The sequence below is a fragment of the Hyperolius riggenbachi genome, chromosome 7, assembly GCF_040937935.1.
Source record: "Hyperolius riggenbachi isolate aHypRig1 chromosome 7, aHypRig1.pri, whole genome shotgun sequence".
NCBI classification, from domain to species: Eukaryota; Metazoa; Chordata; class Amphibia; order Anura; family Hyperoliidae; genus Hyperolius; species Hyperolius riggenbachi.
Window position 1 is genome coordinate 11,179,357 of NC_090652.1, and position 15,372 is coordinate 11,194,728.

Here is a 15,372-nt window from a genome sequence, read left to right on the forward strand (position 1 = left end):
CTGAAGCAGAGACGTTCACAGGGCTGTGACTCATGTATAAGCTGATCATAGCCTGCACTACTTTGTTTCCTCTGCTTCCATAATGTAAGAAAGTGCAGAACTCTGCAGCCCCTGTAATGACCTCTCCTTCTCAGTCTGTTCCTCTGCCAGATGTATCAGGCTACAGGCAACTCTTACCCTCCTATTTTTAATTAATGTTAGCTGGATACCTGCTCTGGAGTCATGTGATCTAGTGAGGATACAGGGTGATCTGTCACTGCACCATAGTGGACCCCACGGAGCTCAGCTCACACACTCTCTCTGGCTGCCGCTGCTGAAAGTTGTAAGGGATGAGTGGGCGGGCTCACTCCACAGTCTCCCTCTCTTTCATTGGCAGGAGAGAGGTGCCTGTGCAAAAGAGCCTTATGCTGATTGGAGGGCGGGAGAGAGAGAGGGAGGGACAAACAGAGGAGGATGCCTGGAACTTTTTCTGGCTCAGCCGCTCGTGGATCAGCCTCCCTGTACTGCGGGGCGCAGAGTGACACAATTTAGTGTCATTTGGATGGTTGGCAGCCCTGTTATGAACTAGTCTCTGGGCTGGCCTTTTTGACACCCCTTTGTAGGCTGACACCCGGTGCGCCACGCCCCCTGCCGCCCTATTAACAGAACGCCACTGTTAGGGAGTCTTGTCTTTAACTCCTTACTGAATAGGTACTTGACCTAGCCAGGATTTGAACTCTGGTCTCCCACGTCAAAGGCAGAGCCCTTAACCAGTACACTATCCAGCCACCACGTACACTATCCAGCCACCATTAAATTTCATATTTAAATGAACCTGTCATTATTGAGGTAAGTTGCATCTATTTTTCTATTTTAGCTGTTTTTAACCCTGTTTTATCTACCCCTGGGTGCCTCTTACCCCGTGTGCTTTCCACCCTCTTTTGGGAGGGGTGTACGTTGGTACTTAGCGGCTTTGCCTTCGATGGGACCTTTTGATGTTTTTCCCAAGAGTGCGACCGCATCCAGCTCCAGCCGGACACCTGAGTAGAGTCAGGTTTATAGACCCCCACCTGCTTTCATCGGTTGGATTCCCCTTGTGCAACCTTCCTGTGTGAGAACCCTAAGGGTCCTTTTACACTTAATGCATTTGTACACGTTTTTTCCATAGCAATGCATTGTGAAAACGCTTTCAGTTAAAACGTGTATAGTGCGAACTGTACCATAGGAAAACATGGGCATTACTTTGAAAATCAATTTTCTTTTAGTTATAACTGAGAGCAACTGATGAAAGTGTAACTGTCGGGCATAAAATCAAAAATCAATTCTTTATTTTTATCTGGTAAACAAGTAATAAGGCTGCTAACCAGGCAATCCAAAAGTTAAAATCAATATTACTTTTCTTGTTCATTAAGGATCATTCCCCAGTTTACCTGACTCTTATTTGGTACATTGCCGCACAAAGGAAGTTGTAGGGCATGCTGGGTTGTCTTTTTTTTTGCTTCTTTATTTCCCCTCAGACTTAACTAATGCAGCCTGATTGGCTGAAGCCTCTTTCCCTCCTGTTTTCCCCTCCCACACCTCTGTTCCTCTCTGATTGGCCAATATTTCTCATGCTGAGACGATGCAGTTTCTATTGCAGAGCTGGGTGGGAGTGCCTGAAGACGGGTAAGAGGCAATCCATACACAATCAGGCAGAGGAGGAGAGTTAGGGAGGAAATTACATCAGGATTGGCTTCAAGATAGACACAGTTAAAATGATGAATCCTAAGAAGGCTTTTCTCTTTTTTTACTATAGAAAAATCACTAAAATCAAAACTAGGATAATGCAATATATGTTATGTAAGTAGAGCAAGTATTTATCTACTTATATATGTGTGGGTTTTTTTTTGAGATAGTATGGCTGACAGCTCCTCTTTAAAGAGGAACTCCAGTGAAAATAATGTAATAAAAAAGTGCTTCATTTTCACAATAATTATGTACAGTATAAATGATTTAGTCAGTGTTTGCCCATTGTAAAATCTTTTAAATCACTGATTTATATTCTGACATTTATCACACGGTGACATTTTTACTGTTGGCAGGTGATGTAACTGCTGCTTGCTGTTTTGGCAGTTGGAAACAGCTGTAAACAGCTATTTCCCACAATGCAACAGGGTCCACAGACAGGAAACTGCCAAGACGTACTCAGAATTTCTTTGTGGGAGGGGTTTTACCACAATATCAGCCATACAGCGCCCCCTGATGGTCTGTTTGTGAAAAGGAATAGATTTCTCATGTAAAAGTTGGTATCAGCTACTGATTGGAATAAAGCTCAATTCTTGGTCGGAGTTTCTCTTTAAGTGTAAGAGGGGCCTAATGCTTTTTGTTTTTTACCACTCTTCTTGTGACATACTGCACCATTTGTGCGCCAGTTGTCTCTCTGCTTTTCTTTTTTAGCGCGTTTGGTCACCCTACCTTGTCCTTCTCCTGTAAGCTCAGATCGGAGGCGAACTTGGAAAAATACGCAGTTTGTTAATCATCGTTACTCACTGCTGAAGCCATATTTACGTGCTGTTGTTTTTTCTTTTCCAGGCATGAGTTGTCTGTTCCCTTCTGTTCAGGGTCCTGGTTGGACATCTGGTTGGACCAAGGAAGCAATACAACAACAACAAATAATAATCTGAGCGTTATTTTAATGTAAAATGAACACGCTGTGGGCGGTTTAGAAATCAGAGTCTCTAAATGTAGGCCTGGATTTATGAGGACACTCGGGTACAGCGCAGGTTGCATTTTGCAATAAGGGATCTTTTCCACAAGACAAGACACAGAACATTTATATGGCATTTTTCTCCTGTCGGACTCAAAGCGCCAGAGCTGCAGCCACTAGGGGGCGCTCTATAGGCAGTAGCAGTGTTAGGGGGTCTTGCCCAAGGTCTCCTTACTAAATAGGTGTTGGCTTACTGAACAGGAAATGTGAATCGCAATTGCGCATTTTTTCTCTAATTTTTTTCAGTAGCACAATTCCGCCGGGTGTACATCACGATTGCGGTCTGTTTTGCTTTTGTAGAAAGAAAAATAAAAACGGCAATAATATTGAATCACGGGGAAAATCGCGGTACCTCTGTGCAATTGCTATGCAATTTTCCTGCATTCCTATAGCAAATTATAGTAGCTCGATCGCAGCAAAAATGCAGCAGGTTGACAATTGGGTCAGTTAAAAATTCACAGTCGAATTGCACTAATTGCATTGGGCATCGCAGGACCCTAAGGGCCCTTTTCCACTTGCAATCGGTAGCGTTCACGCTGAACGCTAGCGATTGCTGAATCGCAATTACCGGCGATTCCCCGACGTTCGCCGCCGCAATTTTGCTATGCTATGCACTGCATAGCAAAATCGCGGCAAATATCGCTCCGCCGCGCGTTCGCGTTCCTGACAAAAACAAATCGCGGTAGTGGAAATGACCTACCGCGATTCCTATGTTAAAAACCAAACCGTAGCGATTGTAAAATCGCTAGCGGTTTGCGTTTTTGCGATTCAGCCAGCGCAAACGCGCTGGTGGAAAAGGGCCCTTAGAGAGTTGTAAGAATGTGATTTTTTTTTGTGGCGGGGAGGGGTTGCCATGAAAATGTCAGCTGCTTAATTGTATTTTGTGGGAACCAAGATAGTGGCAAGAGGAGGAGCAATGACACGAATGAGGGGGGCATACACAAACACAATTGAAGGAGGTAAGGCCAGCCACTGTGCCAGCAGCAGTAACAGGCACTGATTAGCAGCTGCCACTGTGCCAGCAGCAGTAACAGGCACTGATTAGCATCTGCCACTGTGCCAGCATCAGTAACAGGCACTGATTAGCAACTGCCACTGTGCCAGCATCAGTAACAGGCACTGATTAGCAGCTGCCACTGTGCCATCAGCAGTAACAGTCACTGATTAGCAGCTGCCACTGTGCCAGCAGCAGTAACAGCCACTGATTAGCAGCTGCCACTGTGCCAGCAGCAGTAACAGCCACTGATTAGCAGTCACCACTATGCCAGCTGCAGTAACAGCCACTGATTAGCAGCTGCCACTGTGCCAGCAGTAGTAACAGCTACTGATTAGCAGCTGCCACTGTGCCAGCAGCAGTAACAGTCACTGATTAGCAGCTGCCACTGGGCCAGCAGCAGTAACAGCCACTGATTAGCAGTCACCACTATGCCAGCTGCAGTAACAGCCACTGATTAGCAGCTGCCACTATGCCAGCCGCAGTAACAGCCACTGATTAGCAGCTGCCACTGTGCCAGCAGTAGTAACAGCTACTAATTAGCAGCTGCCACTGTGCCAGCAGCAGTAACAATCACTCATTAGCAGCCGCCACTGTGCCAGCAGCAGTAACAGCCACTGATTAGCAGCAACCACTGTGCCAGCAGCAGAAACAGTCACTGATTAGCAGCTGCCACTGTGCCAGCAGCAGTAACAGCCACTGATTAGCAGCAACCACTGTGCCAGCAACAGTAACAGCCACTGGTTAGCAGCCGCCACTGTGCGAGCAGCAGTAACAGCCACTGATTAGCAGTTGCCACTGTGCCAGCAGCAGTAGCAGCCACTGATTAGCAGCAACCACTGTGCCAGCAGCAGTAACAGCCACTGATTAGCAGCCGCCACTGTGCCAGCAGCAGTAACAGCCACTGATTAGCAGCAACCACTGTGCCAGCAGCAGTAACAGCCACTGATTAGCAGCAACCACTGTGCCAGCAGCAGTAACAGCCACTGATTAGCAGCAGCCACTGTGCCAGCAGCAGTGACAGCCACTGATTAGCAGCTGTCACTGTGCCAGTAGCAGTAACAGGCACTGATTAGCAGCTGCCACTGTGCCAGCAGCAGTAACAGGCACTGATTAGCAGCAACCACTGTGCCAGCAGCAGTAGCAGCCACTGATTAGCAGCAACCACTGTGCCAGCAGCAGTAACAGCCACTGATTAGCAGCCGCCACTGTGCCAGCAGCAGTAGCAGGCACTGATTAGCAGCAGCCACTATGCGAGCTGCAGTAGCAGACACTGATTAGCAGCAACCACTGTGCCAGCAGCAGTAGCAGCCACTGATTAGCAGCAACCACTGTGCCAGCAACAGTAACAGCCACTGATTAGCAGCCGCCACTGTGCCAGCAGCAGTAACAGCCACTGATTAGCAGCCGCCACTGTGCCAGCAGCAGTAACAGGCACTGATTAGCAGCTGCCACTGTGCCAGCAGCAGTAGCAGGCACTGATTAGCAGCAACCACTGTGCCAGCAGCAGTAACAGGCACTGATTAGCAGCCGCCACTGTGCCAGCAGCAGTAACAGGCACTGATTAGCAGCCGCCACTGTGCCAGCAGCAGTAGCAGACACTGATTAGCAGCAACCACTTTGCCAGCAGCAGTAACAGCCACTGATTAGCAGCCGCCACTGTGCCAGCAGCAGTAACAGCCACTGATTAGCAGCCGCCACTGTGCCAGCAGCAGTAGCAGACACTGATTAGCAGCAGCCACTATGCGAGCTGCAGTAGCAGACACTGATTAGCAGCAACCACTGTGCCAGCAGCAGTAGCAGCCACTGATTAGCAGCAACCACTGTGCCAGCAACAGTAACAGCCACTGATTAGCAGCCGCCACTGTGCCAGCAGCAGTAACAGCCACTGATTAGCAGCCGCCACTGTGCCAGCAGCAGTAACAGGCACTGATTAGCAGCTGCCACTGTGCCAGCAGCAGTAACAGGCACTGATTAGCAGCAACCACTGTGCCAGCAGCAGTAACAGGCACTGATTAGCAGCCGCCACTGTGCCAGCAGCAGTAACAGGCACTGATTAGCAGCTGCCACTGTGCCAGCAGCAGTAACAGGCACTGATTAGCAGCTGCCACTGCGCCAGCAGCAGTAACAGGCACTGATTAGCAGCAACCACTGTGCCAGCAGCAGTAACAGCCACTGATTAGCAGCAACCACTATGCAAGCAACAGTAACAGCCACTGATTAGCAGACGCCACTGTGCCAGCAGCAGTAACAGGCACTGATTAGCAGCTGCCACTGTGCCAGCAGCAGTAGCAGGCACTGATTAGCAGCTGCCACTGTGCCAGCAGCAGTAACAGGCACTGATTAGCAGCAACCACTGTGCCAGCAGCAGTAACAGCCACTGATTAGCAGCAACCACTATGCAAGCAACAGTAACAGCCACTGATTAGCAGCTGCCACTGTGCCAGCAGCAGTAACAGCCACCGATTAGCAGCTGCCACCAGTGCTGGTCGTAATGGAAAAATCTATGCTTACGGATCATTACGCGTAATTTTACGCTATTACGCAATTACGGTTACGGCGTAGGAAATTATCTACGGTACATCACTGTAATTACGCGTAAACTTACGCAGTTACGCGTAAGGATACTGTAATGTAGGCGCTTACACTACGATGTTATGCGTAGTGCTGTAATACCCATTAATGCGTATTTTTTTACGCATACAGACGATATGTACGCAATAGCCGTCAATGTGACAGTTATTGCGTACATATCATTCGTATGCGTCAAAACGTACGCTTATACTGAAGGGCGGGAGAAGATACTATTGGTTGCTTAGGATGTTGACTGATTGGCTACTCTTAGAAAAGGGGAGTTTTTACGTTAGTAATTACGCGTAAAATTACGCGTAAGTGTTCGTAAAATTACGCATACCTAGCAATTACGGTAGACAGTGTAATTACGATACCACTCTACTGCTTACGCGTAAATAATTACGCGAAAGACCGTAATTTACGCGTAGCGCTTACGCGTAAATTTACATTGAATTACGATGCGTAATTACGTTCATGCGTAATTTCGGCCCAGCACTGGCTGGCACCGTGCCAGCAGAAGTAACAGCCACTAATTAGCAGCCACCACTGTGCCAGCAGCAGTAATATCCACTGATTAGCAGCCGCCACTGTGCCAGCAGCAGTAACAGCCACTGATTAGCAGTCACCACTGTGCCAGCAGCAGTAACAGCCACTGATTAGTGGCTGCCACTATGCCAGCAGCAGTAACAGCCACTGATTAGCAGTCACCACTGTGCCAGCAGCAGTAACAGCCACTGATTAGCAACTACCACTGTGCCAGCAGCAGTAACAGCCACTGATTAGCAGCTGCCACTGTGCCAGCAGCAGTAACAGTCACTGATTAGCAGCTGCCACTATGCCAGCAGCAGTAACCGCCACTGATTAGCAACTACCACTGTGCCAGCAGCAGTAACAGCCACTGATTAGCAGCTGCCACTGTGCCAGCAGCAGTAACAGCCACTGATTAGCAGTCACCACTGTGCCAGCAGCAGTAAGAGCTGGTCCACACTAGGTCCGGAAACGTATCCGTGGCTGCGTTTTTCAAACCTGATGAAAAACGGAGTCCCGGATACTAATGTTTAAAATAGCAGCCAGCCTCGCCTAAGTAAAAAACGGATCCGTCTGCGTTTGCGGGGACCCGTCTTCAAAACCTGTACGGAAGGTCCGGACCTGCTGCATTTTCACGCAACGGATCAGGACCACGGATACCTGCAGGGGTAGTGAAAAGCAATGAGAAAACGCATCTCCAGCTCCACAGGCAAACAACGGATGTGAAAACGGATAGCCTGAGCTTTGATTGGCCCAAAAAAATCCTCCCACTCCTTCCTAATGATAGAGACGTTTTCTGTCAGGGAAAAACTGAACGGAAACTGAACGGAAACTGATGCAAAACTGATGCACTTTCATCAGTTTGCAGTACGTGGGTACTTCCCCTAATCTTCCCCGGATCCGGACTGCAGTGTCCGTCCTGCAACTGTGTCTAGTGTGGACCCAGCCTAACAGCCACTGATTAGCAACTACCACTGTGCCAGCAGCAGTAACAGCCGCTGATTAGCAGCCGCCACTGTGCCAGCAGCAGTAACAGCCACTGATTAGCAGCTGCCACTATGCCAGCAACAGTAACAGCCACTGATTAGCAGCCACCACTGTGCCAGCAGCAGTAACAGCCACTGATTAGCAGCCACCACTGTGCCAGCAGCAGTAACAGCCACTGATTAGTGGCTGCCACTATGCCAGCAGCAGTAACAGCCACTGATTAGCAGCAGCCACTGTGCCAGCCGCAGTAACAGCCGCTGATTAGCAGCCGCCACTGTGCCAGCAGCAGTAACAGTCACTGATTAGCAGCTGCCACTATGCCAGCAACAGTAACAGCCACTGATTAGCAGCCGCCACTATGTCAGCAGCAGTAGCAGCCACTGATTAGCAGCTGCCACCGTGCCAGCCGCAGTAACAGCCACTGATTAGCAGCAGCCACTGTGCTAACTGCACACGGTAGATGGGTTATTATTTCCCATGGAATTTTTTTGACAAAATGTCACAGGCATAGTGTACCTAACTGCAATCAGCAAAAACTGTGTTTCATTTCTCTAGTTCGGCCCCCTAGAACTCTGAAGAACGGCGGCCCTTGGCCTAAAAAGTTTGGGCAACCCTGGCTTAGGGGGAGGTTCAATTAAGAAGTTAAAAACTGTGTGTATAGTTTCCTTTAAGGTGATCTCCAACCCTGGAGATCCCTAATGAATCGTGAGGATGGTGAAATATGTATACTGGGCGGTAGACCTGAGCCTGTCAGAAGCCTTTCACGCATTCTCAGATAGGCGATGGGAAAAATAATTACCGGGAACAGTTTGTTGGGTGAAACAGATAGAAATGCCTTTCATGCAGCCAGAAATACTGCGCCGTTAGTCACGCTTCTCGAAGACATTGTCAGGTTCAGCTAATAGTGAGTCATCCACGTCGTGACAAGGGGCTGAGAGTCGCAGCACTGCTGCTGGGGGAACACCGGGTGGGGGGGCAGGAAATGACCTGTTCTCCCAGCTCTGTGTCCCCCAGACGTCTGTCACCTGTGGGGGCTGCTGCCAGATGGGCGACACACTCGGAGAGAGGAGAGAGTCATCAGGGAATTCACAAACTCAGGCGCTCTCCAGGAAACACCAGCCCAGGATACATAGTTTCATGTGTACTAGAAAAAGAGTACCTGTTTCTGCTCACGAGAAATCTGCGCTGTAGTTTGTGACATGCGGAGGGTGCAGAGCAAGTGAGGGTGAGAGAGACAACCATGTGACAGCAAACTGACGGAGAGACAGCAAAGTGACGGAGGAGAAAGAAAGACAGAGCAAAGAGGCAGAGAGAGAGAAAGAGAGAGAGAGAGAGAGCGCAAGGGGCTGAAAGAGAAGAAGATGGTGGTGAAAACAGAAAGAGAGATGTAAGGTGATGGAGAGAGAAGGAAAGAGTGCAAGAGAGTGGAGAGAGCTCAAGGTGGTGGAAAAAGAGAGAGAGCAAGATGGAGATTATGAGAAAGCGCAGGGTGGTGGAGAGAGTGCAAGATGGAGTGAGTAGAAAACACAAGGTGGTGGAGAGAGAACAAGATGGAGGGAAAAGAAAATGCAAGGTGGTGGAGAGAGAGCAAGATGGAGGGAAAAGAAAACACGGTGGTGGAGAGAGTGCAAGATGGAGTGAGGAGGAAGCGCAAGGTGGTGGAGAGAGTGCAAGATGGAGTGAAGAGGAAACGCAGGGTGGTGGAGAGAGAGCAAGATGGAGTGAGGAGAAAGCACAAGGCGGTGGAAAGACTGCAAGATGGAGTGATGAGAAAACGCAAGGTGGTGGAGAGAGAGCAAGATGGAGTGAAGAGGAAATGCAAGGTGGTGGAGAGAGAGCAAGATGGAGTGAGGAGAAAACGCAAGGTGGTGGAGAGAGTGCAAGATGGAGTGAAGAGGAAACGCAGGGTGGTGGAGAGAGAGCAAGATGGAGTGAGGAGAAAACGCAAGGTGGTGGAGAGAGTGCAAGATGGAGTGAGGAGAAAACGCAAGGTGGTGGAGAGAGAGCAAGATGGAGAGAAGAGGAAATGCAAGGTGGTGGAGAGAGAGCAAGATGGAGTGAGGAGAAAACGCAAGGTGGTGGAGAGAGTGCAAGATGGAGTGAGGAGAAAACGCAAGGTGGTGGAGAGAGAGCAAGATGGAGTGAGGAGAAAACGCAAGGTGGTGGAGAGAGTGCAAGATGGAATGTGGAGAAAACGCAAGGCGGTGGAGAGAGAGCAAGATGGAGCGAAGAGAAAGCGCAAGGTGGTGGAGAGAGAGCAAGATGGAGTGAAGAGAAAATGCAAGGTGGTGGAGAGAGAGCAAGATGGAGCGAGGAGAAAACACAGGGTGGTGGAGAGAGAGCAAGATGGAGCGAGGAGAAAACGCAAGGTGGTGGAGAGAGAGCAAGATGGAGGGAAGAAAAAATGCAAGGTGGTGGAGAGAGAGCAAGATGGAGTGAGGAGAAAACGCAAGGTGGTGGAGAGAGAGCAAGATGGAGTGAGGAGAAAACGCAAGGTGGTGGAGAGAGAGCAAGATGGAGTGAAGAGAAAGCGCAAGGTGGTGGAGAGAGAGCAAGATGGAGTGAGGAGAAAACGCAAGGTGGTGGAGAGAGAGCAAGATGGAGCGAAGCGAAAGCGCAAGGTGGTGGAGAGAGTGCAAGATGGAGTGAGGAGAAAATGCAAGGTGGTGGAGAGAGAGCAAGATGGAGTGAAGAGAAAGCACAAGGTGGTGGAGAGAGTGCAAGATGGAGTGAAGAGGAAATGCAGGGTGGTGGAGAGAGAGCAAGATGGAGTGAGGAGAAAGCACAAGGCGGTGGAAAGACTGCAAGATGGAGTGATGAGAAAACGCAAGGTGGTGGAGAGAGAGCAAGATGGAGTGAAGAGGAAATGCAAGGTGGTGGAGAGAGAGCAAGATGGAGTGAGGAGAAAACGCAAGGTGGTGGAGAGAGTGCAAGATGGAGTGAGGAGAAAACGCAAGGTGGTGGAGAGAGAGCAAGATGGAGAGAAGAGGAAATGCAAGGTGGTGGAGAGAGAGCAAGATGGAGTGAGGAGAAAACGCAAGGTGGTGGAGAGAGTGCAAGATGGAGTGAGGAGAAAACGCAAGGTGGTGGAGAGCGAGCAAGATGGAGTGAGGAGAAAACGCAAGGTGGTGGAGAGAGTGCAAGATGGAATGAGGAGAAAATGCAAGGCGGTGGAGAGAGAGCAAGATGGAGCGAAGAGAAAGCGCAAGGTGGTGGAGAGAGAGCAAGATGGAGTGAAGAGAAAATGCAAGGTGGTGGAGAGAGAGCAAGATGGAGCGAGGAGAAAACACAGGGTGGTGGAGAGAGAGCAAGATGGAGCGAGGAGAAAACGCAAGGTGGTGGAGAGAGAGCAAGATGGAGGGAAGAAAAAATGCAAGGTGGTGGAGAGAGAGCAAGATGGAGTGAGGAGAAAACGCAAGGTGGTGGAGAGAGAGCAAGATGGAGTGAGGAGAAAACGCAAGATGGTGGAGAGAGAGCAAGATGGAGTGAAGAGAAAGCGCAAGGTGGTGGAGAGAGAGCAATATGGAGTGAGGAGAAAACGCAAGGTGGTGGAGAGAGAGCAAGATGGATCGAAGCGAAAGCGCAAGGTGGTGGAGAGAGTGCAAGATGGAGTGAGGAGAAAATGCAAGGTGGTGGAGAGAGAGCAAGATGGAGTGAAGAGAAAGCGCAAGGTGGTGGAGAGAGAGCAAGATGGAGTGAAGAGAAAATGCAAGGTGGTGGAGAGAGAGCAAAATGGAGAGAAGAGGAAATGCAAGGTGGTGGAGAGAGAGCAAGATGGAGTGAGGAGAAAGCGCAAGGTGGTGGAGAGAGAGCAAGATGGAGTGAGGAGAAAACGCAAGGTGGTAGAGAGAGTGCATGATGGAGTGAGGAGAAAACGCAAGGTGGTGGAGAGAGAGCAAGATGGAGTGAGGAGAAAACGCAGGGTGGGGGAGAGACGGCAATATGGAGTGAAGAGAAAGTGCAGGGTGGTGGAGAGAGAACAAGATGGAGGGAAGAGAAAGCGCAAGGTGGTGGAGAGAGCGCAAGATAGAGTGAAGAGAAAATTCAAGGTGGTGGAGAGAGAGCAAGATGGAGTGAGGAGAAAACGCAAGGTGGTAGAGAGAGAGCAATATGGAGTGAGGAAAAAATGCAGGGTGGTGGAGAGAGAGCAAGATGGAGTGAGGAGAAAATGCAGGGTGGTGGAGAGAGAGCAAGATGAAGTGAGGAGAAAACGCAGGGTGGTGGAGAGAGGGCAATATGGAGTAAAGAGAAAGTGCAGGGTCGTGGAGAGAGAACAAGATGAAGGGAAGGCAAAGTGCAAGGTGGTGGAGAGAGCGCAAGATGGAGTGAAGAGAAAATCCAAGGTGGTGGAGAGAGTAATATGGAGTGAGGAGAAAACACAGGGTGGTGGAGAGAGAGCAAGATGGAGTGAGGAGAAAACGCAAGGTGGTGGAGAGAGAGCAAGATGGATTGAAGAGAAAGTGCAAGGTGGTGGAGAGAGAGCAAAATGGAGTGAGGAGAAAATGCAGGGTGGTGGAGAGAATGCAATATGGAGTGAGGAGAAAACAAAGGGTGGTGGAGAGAGAGCAAGATGGAGTTCCCACCATAAACACACATTAGCCAGCATGTTCTCCCACAAAATAGTGGTAGGTATTAGATTTGTGAGCTTCTCTGAGGACAGCCAGTGACATGACTATGTACTCTGTAATGTGCTGCAGATGTCAGTGCTACATAAATACATAATAATAATATGGCAGGACATTACACTATGATTATGGTAGGATTAGATTGTGAGCTCCTCTGAGGACAGTCAGTGACATGACTATGTACTCTGTAATGTGCTGCAGAAGGTGTCAGTGCTATATAAATACATAATAATAATATGGTGGGACATTAGACTATGACTATGGTAGGATTAGATTGTGCGCTCCTCTGAGGACAGTCAGTGACATGACTATGTACTCTGTAATGTGCTGCAGGAGATGTCACTGCTATATAAATACATAATAATAATAATATGGTAGGATTAGAGTGTGAGCTTCTCTGAGGACAGTCAGTGACATGACTATGTACTCTGTAATGTGCTGCAGAAGATGTCAGTGCTGTATAAATACATAATAATAATATGGTAGGGCATTACACTATGACTATGGTAGGATTAGAGTGTGAGCTCCTCTGAGGACAGTCAGTGACATGACTATGTACTCTGTAATGTGCTGCAGGAGATGTCACTGCTATATAAATACATAATAATAATATGGTAGGACATTAGACTATGACTATGGCAGGATTAGATTGTGAGCTCCTCTGAGGACAGTCAGTGACATGACTATGTACTCTGTAATGTGCTGCAGAAGATGTCAGTGCTATATAAATACATAATAATATGGTAGGACATTAGACTATGACTATGGTAGGATTAGATTGTGAGCTCCTTTGAGGACAGTCAGTGACATGACTATGTACTCTGTAATGTGCTGCAGGAGATGTCACTGCTATATAAATACATAATAATAATATGGTAGGACATTAGGCTATGACTATGGTAGGATTAGAGTGTGAGCTCCTCTGAGGACAGTCAGTGAAATGACTATGTACTCTGTAATGTGCTGCAGGAGATTATAAATACATAATAGTTATAAGTGCAAACAGGGCCTAAGACTTTCCCTAAAATTCTGTTCTTTCTTTTTCAGTAGTAGCCTAATATAAAAAGTATGTTTTATTGTGGCTCCATTAACTACTTAATGACAAGCTGACTTATAAAAATGTCCTGCTAGAGCCTCCTAATGGCTCAGGGCGTTTTTATAAGTTAGACAGTGCTGCTGCTGCTGCTATGCGCGCTCCCGTGCATTCCCGTGCACGTGCAAATAGTGAAAAAAAAAACCCAAAGAAAAAATACATCTTAATTTCCAAATGATATATTGTCACCATACTTTGTACTAGGGGACATAATTAAAATCTTTAGATAACCAGGACAAATAGGCAGATAAAATATGTGGGTTTTATGCACAGTAGCAGTATTTATATTAAAACCATAGGGGATAACATTGGAGAAATAGTGTATTTTTTCATTTTTTCCTTATATTTCCATTTAAAATGCATAGAAAATAAAGTACCGTATTTTGCGGAATATAAGACGCTCCGGCATATAAGACGCACCTAGATTTAGAAGGCAAAAATCAGGAAAAAAAAAAAAACGAAACCTAGGTGCGTCTATGTTGCAGGGGTGTCTTATGGACCTTTAAACCCCCCAAAACTGTCTCTATCTAAGCTAACTGCTTATCTACACTAAATCCTGCTACACTACACTTCACTTACCCCTGCTGCCCCCACCAACTACACTACACTACACTACACGAACTAACCCCTGCAGCCAACCCAAACTACACTACACTTCACTAAGTAACCCCTGTAGAAACCCAAACTACACTACACTACTACACTACACTTCACTAACTAACCCCTGCAGCCAACCCAAACTACACTACACTACACTAACTAAATCCTGCACCCAACACAAACTACACTACACTTTGCCCCTGCAGCATCTCACCTGATCCTGCTGCCGCGATCCTGTCCTCCTCCGCCTGACTGCCGACTTCCAAGGGTCATCTGAGGGTCCCAACTGTGGTCATCTGAGGGTCCCAGCCATCCCATCCAGAATCCCGGCTCTTCAGTGTCCCAGTCGCCAGATCGTCTTCACTGCAGACAGCAGCCATGCGGTAATCACGCGCTGCTGCCTCGCCGACATCCTCCATGGTAACGGCGTCCTCTTCCTAGTTACGGTGCCCCCTTCTGTGTGACGAGCAGCGCATGTGCGCCTGACGTCATGCGTGACCCCGGCGCACGTGCGCCTGAAGTCATGCGTGACCCGGCGCACATGCGCCGCTCGTCACACAGAAGGGGGCACCGTAACTAGGAAGAGGACGCCGTTACCATGGAGGATGTCGGCGAGGCAGCAGCGCGTGATTACCGCATGGCTGCTGTCTGCAGTGAAGACGATCTGGCGACTGGGACACTGAAGAGCCGGGATTCTGGATGGGATGGCTGGGACCCTCAGATGACCACAGCTGGGACCCTCGGATGACCCTTGGATGGCGGCAGTCAGACGGAGGAGGACAGGATCGCGGCTGCAGGAACCGGTAAGTATGTTTTGGGGCCCAAATACCGTACCTTTAGAATATAAGACGCACCCACTTTTTCCCCCTAGTTTTGGGGAAGAAAAAGTGCGTCTTATATTCCGAAAAATACGGTAATTAAAAACAAATATCAACCCCAAAAAGCCCAATTGGTGGTGAAAAAAAACAAGATATAGATCATTTCATTGTGATTAGTAATGATTAAGCAGCTCTATCCTAAAGCAACACCAATCAGGATTGGGAATTCAGACATAAACAGCTCCAACCTTGTGCGCAGCCTTGGCGTACTATTCGATGGGGAATTGAGTTTCAGAAACAAAATTTCATCTGTAGTTAAATCTTCCTTCTTTCATCTGAAGAACATTGCAAAGATTAAACATCTGATTCCCCCAGAGGATCTTCCAACCCTAGTCCACGCCTCCATCACCGGATCATTGAATAATAGC

At 48.3% G+C, this 15,372-nt stretch overlaps 1 protein-coding gene across 1 annotated transcript; it reads left to right on the plus strand.

Annotated features, from left to right (window-relative positions):
* Positions 1 to 9,400: 9,400 nt before the first annotated feature.
* On the plus strand, positions 9,401 to 12,475 carry LOC137525336 (trichohyalin-like). The gene has a single exon (XM_068246390.1). It carries the CDS (start codon positions 9,401 to 9,403, stop codon positions 12,473 to 12,475), a length of 3,075 nt encoding a protein of 1,024 aa, XP_068102491.1.
* Positions 12,476 to 15,372: the final 2,897 nt, after the last annotated feature.